The sequence below is a fragment of the Etheostoma spectabile genome, chromosome 17 (assembly GCF_008692095.1).
Source record: "Etheostoma spectabile isolate EspeVRDwgs_2016 chromosome 17, UIUC_Espe_1.0, whole genome shotgun sequence".
NCBI lineage: Eukaryota > Metazoa > Chordata > Actinopteri > Perciformes > Percidae > Etheostoma > Etheostoma spectabile.
The window spans coordinates 11,225,423-11,232,005 of record NC_045749.1 but is presented as its reverse complement, the minus strand read 5'-3'; the positions used below and the strand labels follow the sequence as shown (position 1 = coordinate 11,232,005).

At 38.6% G+C, this 6,583-nt stretch overlaps 1 protein-coding gene across 27 annotated transcripts in view; it reads left to right on the top strand.

Annotated features, from left to right (window-relative positions):
• The window catches only part of kcnma1a (potassium large conductance calcium-activated channel, subfamily M, alpha member 1a), a 136,548-nt gene that overhangs the window by 58,716 nt on the left and 71,249 nt on the right, over positions 1–6,583 (top strand). For all 27 annotated transcript variants that reach the window (XM_032542062.1, XM_032542089.1, XM_032542088.1 and 24 more), the window contains exon 3: positions 5,896–5,957. In XM_032542062.1, the coding sequence (XP_032397953.1) occupies positions 5,896–5,957 (62 nt within the window). The remainder of the gene's footprint in view (positions 1–5,895; positions 5,958–6,583) is intronic.

Sequence of the window (6,583 nt, the reverse complement as noted above, 5' to 3'; positions counted from 1 at the left end):
TATATATATATATATATATATATATATAAGAGAAGGCCAAAAACATCTGTGTATCTGAAAACACCCTCGGACCCCAGAGGGAATATTGAGTACCCAAATGTAAGTAAAAAAAAGTACTTTATCTTAAAAAAAAGTTGTATCAGTGCATCCCTAATTGTGCTTGTCTATTTTATTAATACAAGTAGAGATTATTTTGATGCCACTGATAATTGGGAGAGTGTAATTTTATTAACATGTAATTAGCATTCAAGTAGCATTCATGTAATTGGAAATTTTGTTCAGAGGCTACCTATCATCAGACAGAGCCTCACACATTCTAAAGTAGACCTACTCTAATAGCTTTGGAATGGATTGTCTTGGGTCAAGATTTTCTTAGAACAAAAGCTCTAAAATCTTAACTAAAGCTGTCCATGTTGGTACTTCTTGTCCAACTGAGAAGAATCCACTTGCATGAATTGGTATGCCTGTGTACATCTGTTCAGTCACACAGTGGGAATCAGTAGTCTGTGTGACTGGAATACAGAGTGTGTTTTTCTGACAGAATGTCAGATCACACATACACTTGCAGAGCCTATCTAGAGCCCCCTGCCATTTGAAGCTGAGGGAAAGGGGAGACCACGATGCGTGCTGATGTATGGATGAATGCCATCAAAGTTTAATGAAGGTTTCATTTGCTGACATTCCTCCAGAGAGGCTCACTCTCCCCTCTTGCAGTGACATGCAATTCTATTTCCTTTTTTGTCTGAATGTGCATGGACTCTAGACCCGTGATAATATAGGAGTATTTATGAAAGCGAACACTTTGAATGGATGTAAATGTTTTCTCTGCAGTGCAAACAATTACAATTTCATGAGTTAAGGCATGGTATAGAGTTGCATTTGGTGTCTTTTTCATATGAAGGAATATACTGACTGCAGATTCTTTTTCATTTGTTTGAAACATGCGGATGTATGTTTAGAGATTAAGCCAAAGGAAAGCAGAAACAGTACGCTGGTTTGGCCAAAGCTTTCCTTGGCTATGGATCTCGGAAATCCCTCCTGGCTGAGGCATGAACCGGACATTATGGAACTCCTCTTTCTGGCTAACCCAGGGAGCCAGGCTGGATTAATGAACAAGCTTATCCTGATGCCACACAGTACTGACGGGCATTCTTGACTCCCTACCAAGGATTCCCACTCATACAATCTTAGGGAACCCTTGAGGATTCATAGAAAGTATTTATTTCAGTTTGACAGAAAGAAAACCTAAAGAAAATGTTCTAGTTCAGATTTCCTCATTTTTCACCTAACTACACTATCTGCCAAGATATTTGTTTTCCTGCCTTTGATGTCAACCTCTAGAAGCTTTCTAATAATAGCAGGCAAATCTTGAGCTGCCTCATTAGCCCCAGGCTTTGGATGTTATTAATTTAAAAGTGTTTTTTTTTAATTTATAAATGATTAAAATAGCTTCAGATTAGAAGTTCCAACTTCCCTCCATATACTATGGGCTTTAAGGAAGATATTTGAACAGTGAATTGATTTTAAACCTGTAAGTGTTGTTTAGATGAACAATATAATGGAATATAAACCGTTGCCAACTTGTACTCTAAAAAGATGTTTGTACTTTATACAATACACATTCAGTTCTACCAGATTATCCTTCAGAGACATGACACCAATCCTTCACTCAGTAGTTGAGATGACTAAAAGAACAAAAATGATTATTGAGCCCTTTGACCTCTTCAACATTATATTATAGATCGACTTTATTTTGTAATGTGTATCAAGGTACTGTAGGTATCCCTTTATCATTTTGTAAATGTCTATTACATATTGAATTGAATTAACAAAATGTATTGCTTTTAACTTTCCTCCTGATTGACACATCTGACACCCCTATTTCATTTCAAAAATTGTTACAAATCAAAACTATTTTATTTTATGACATTACAATGCTATGGTTATAGTTTGTTTAGGAAGTTGGATACAAACAGCACCGTCCTGGGATAAAGTCCCATGTATTTTTGAGCCTCCATCCACATTAGGTATGTAGACAGAAAGCTGCGTCTTCAGGCCTCTCTTGACCTAATAGGGAGTCCTGTCCTCCATCTTGATTGCTTTGAACTGAAATGCAGAGGAGATGGCAGGTTTTGAGTCACTGCTTTCTTGACCTGGGAAGTTGGCCTTAACGTGAAGTGATTATTCCGTACATTGTCAGGCCACATCACCTGTCTGTGAGACTTTGCTTTCTCCTTGTCACAGGGTGCACTTAAGAGACAGAGGTAGTCATTAGTTAGGATCCCTGTTGGAAGAGGAAGTCGTGTGCAAAATTCTGGCTCAGTTTGAGGGCACTCCATATTGCTTCCACTGGCAAGCCGTGATTAGCTCTCTCGGAAGTCTTTAGACTGCCAAATGAACTGAGAGCATCAGACTCGCACGGTGTTTATACATGTAACTTAGTGTTATTATGTGTAAACAGTGTCATGTGAGAGTTGCCACTTTTAGCCCACTTGCAGTACTGGAACTTGAAACCTGCACAAAGTGCACCACACATTAACACACCGAATGATTTTGCTGGACTCTTTTACACTTCTTTTAGTGTCCCTGTTAAAATGCACACCAAAAAAGATGTTTCTGCCAGATTTAGCTTTGCACTTTAAATATAGAAAAGGATACACCAATGAAAACCTACACGGCTCTAACGAGAAAACATAGATTGCGTCCAAATGCTGCTCCTCTGACATGTGAATTATGAAATCTGCCTATAAACAGCCTCATTAAGTCCTTTACAATTACTACAGATACAGCCACAGCTATACTTAGCAATCCTTTTTTAATTTCTCACTTTCTTTTGTAGGCGGAGGGAATGCCCCTCTGCCATTACCATTCTTGTGGGTTTCCCCACTTTGATTACTTCGCTACTGATTTGCAGTGGCAATTGCTTGGTTGGTTGTCTTTGGTAGATTGTGGGTTTAAGGTTGACAGATATCCCTCGTACACATTGTGTAGAGAGAGAGAGTGTGTGATAGAGAAAGAAAGGGTGGGGGGATGGGGTAGAGTGGTGGACCGGCTTTCACAGCTGAATAACTGGGTCAGTTTAAGATGATGACGCTTCTTATCTCCTCAGCTCATTGTTGGGTGTTCGCTTTTTACTGCTCAGCTTTTCAGCCACCAACCACTTTTTAGCCTGAATTTTCTCTGCCCCTTTCTCCCTTTCTCCTTCTCCTGTATGACCCTGCTCCTTTTCACATATGGTAGACGCTCAAACTAGCTCAAAGGAAATGTCATTGCATCTATGTGTACTGTACATGCATTTAAGCACAATGCTTGAAATGGTGCTGACAGTGTCAAGTTTCACAGAAAAAGACATATTTTGTTTGTGATCAAGACTCCTTAGATGTGCAAATGTCCACTCATCTTGTAAAATGTGGTTGTATAAAAAAAATAAATCATATTCTACTCTCTCTGCAGCATTGAAAAACTACCTAGTGATTTACCATTCCAGTGCTATGATATCGTCGGGCTCATAGCTTAACACATTTGTCATAATCGATTCAGCAGAAGAATTTATAACCTATTCTATGGATTCTTCTACCTTGTCAAAACTTGTTTAAAACCTGTTTACATTTCCCAAAATGCAACATCAAGCACCAATTGTTTGTTTGAAAATGTATTAACTCACTTGAAAAAAGACTATGCCATCTTGTGGGAAAAATACATATTTTAATTCCTGTATAGACAGGGAGTTGTTTGGATCAGATACTGCCTTCCAGTCAACTGATACCCTTCCTAATCATACCAGTTGAGTGATTTTCATTCAAAAACCCTAATGTTATCATAGAGTTTCAGCTTCAGCCTTCTTCCCATGTCTTTTGTGTGGAACATCATTGATGTATTTGGCTTGTAAGGTTATTCCAACCCTGGACCAAACTCTATGATCAGGATTGCCATTGTCCTCCATTCAAGCAGAAAACCATTAAAAATTCAAGGGTATGGGGGTATTTACGTAATACTTCAGTCACAATGCATTGGATCAATCCAAAGGACCATCCCATGAAAGTAATCAAGCCTCCATCATCAATAATGAATTGCACAATCAGCGGGGACAGTGAGTTTCTATTGTGAGATGGATGAATGGGAGAAAAGATCGCAAGGGAGGAATCATTGTGAATTCTACGTTGGTCAGCTGTTGTAAAGATGATGATTTTGACACAAGTTTGCAATGATGATGGGACACTCGGTTTACTGGAGAGGATTATTCTGGCACGTTTTTTACTATGTTGTGGAACAAGAGAAAGCTGACATTTAATACTAATATACAATAGTGTTTCCCTAGGTTTGTGGAAGACTTAGGTGCAAGTATGTTGCAGGGGGCTATAAGGGTCCGCTCTAAAGATTTTTTAGAAATGCAATTTGACATCATTTTGGACCATTATTATTTCCATATCTGTGCGTGAGACATTGGAAAAGCTAGGGAAGTCCAATGGGGACCAGTTACAATCATTAGATATGAGAAAAGTCCTTCAGTTACATTTATTTGGTTTAGGTGAGACCCACAACTGGCAAGTGTCATTTCCATGCTTCCCATTCATTGTTTTTGTGAGCAGCGGGGCAATGCATTCTGTTGGCATTGCAGTGACTTTTGAGAAGCAAGGCCTCAAGTTGCCTGCTCCTCATTTGCATAAAGTTGAGTTCCAGGATACTTTATGCAAATCAGGGGCATCAACTTGACGCCTCTCGAAAACTTTCGTTTGTTGATCTAAAATGAAGACAGATTTAGCAACTGCATAGCTTATTCCTCACATAAAATGTTTTCAGAAACACATAGCATTGAAACATTTTTGTAAAATAAACCGAAATTTCCAAATGTGCCTGCATGGTCTGTTTTGAAATTGTAGGAGGTTGTAGGAGGGTGTAGCCTGTTTTCTTTTCTTGTCAGTGGTCATTGAAGAGTAATTGCCCATCAAGCCTCCAATGCTGGGAAGCGGGGTGATCCCTTCCATCAAAAAATGCCTATCATTGGCCTTACAATGGTAGGGAAAACCCTTTAAAAATAAGCCTCATTTATCTACATAAACAGGACTAAATTTGAAAAAATTTCATGTGTTTTGTCTATGTTATACTATCCTCTATAGTGAAATTAATTTTTATAAATAATCGCGTTCCTATGTATTCTATTCACATTTTGTGTAATGTAATATAACATAGTATTGATTTATCTTTTTTAGCTGTTTTTTTGCAGTTCCATGAAATCAAGTAATAGCCAGTGATAGCCTGGTCTAATTGCACTCATTTGGTTGTTTTGGTCAATTCATTTAAACAACATTTGGTTTTAAGAATCTCTACAAGAGAAAACAAGTTGTTTAGATGCAGGGTTCAGGTGTTGCTTCTACTATCAGGTGCCCTACATTACTTTACCTTACCAATCATATACAGTCACTTAAACATATACAGACCACAGTCCAGCTGGATCACATTCTCACACAATGCAAGCTTTGACTCAGGGTAGAAGTTAAGGTGTACATGTCAACACTTGATAACTGTCTTCCACTCTAAGCATTTCCTCTCAACACCCCAACACATTGTTGCTGCCCTTGTGTAAAGTTAAGCTTACAAATGTGTGTCCTTTCTTTGCTTCCTATGGTTGTGCTGGCTTAACTCTGCCAGTATTCAATAGGCTGTCTTTGCTGACATAAGGCATTCATTATTAAGCACGTTTGGAAAGTTTTCTGTAACCCACGGAACGCAGGTTACTGTTTAATTACAGATACAGTAACTAGTGCTGCCTGTTGTGTCCACCCCAACTTGATATTGTGTTTACTATAAACTACATTAATAAACTGAGTTAGAGGACTTTTGCCTCTTAATACATGAAAGTAATTTATTTTTCGTTTTGTGACTTTCTCTCCTCAGGTGGTGTTAGTCTTTGCGCTCAGCATTGGGGCCCTTGGAATATACTTCATAGACTCCTCAGAGTAAGTATCAATTTCATGACAGGTCTTCTGAAATAAGTTGAAATTTCTCAGATGATGAAAAAAATGTATTGTGTATTTCATACATTTACATTGGCCTACATAATGTATCTGAATGATAGGTGCACACACATCCTTAAGCATCTCCACACACTGTAATCTCTGAAATGCAAATGCTCATGTTCACTCCCCCACAAGCCGGGAAGCATACACATACAGCATGCACGCACGCACGCACGCACGCACGCACGCACTGAATTTTTTTAATGGGAGGCCTATCAGTTTCCATGGTAACAGAGACAGGCAGATACTGCATGTGTTAGGGAGTTGTTCTATGTGTGAGTGAGTGAGTGAGTGTGTATTGTCAGTTTATGCGTATCCCTGGCTGGCGGTCACCCAGAAACAGATTGCAGGCCTGGCATGTCTCTGATCCACTGCAGCTACTTTCACACCAACCAGAACCAAACTGTATCTTTTGCAGGTATTTTTTAAAATGTTTGAAAGACTTGTGTTGAATGGGCAATATGTTGATGTTATATCAATATTGTGATATAAAACTAGATATCGTCTTAGATTTTGGATATCGTAATATCGTAATATGGCATAAGTGTTGTCTTTTCCTGGTTTTA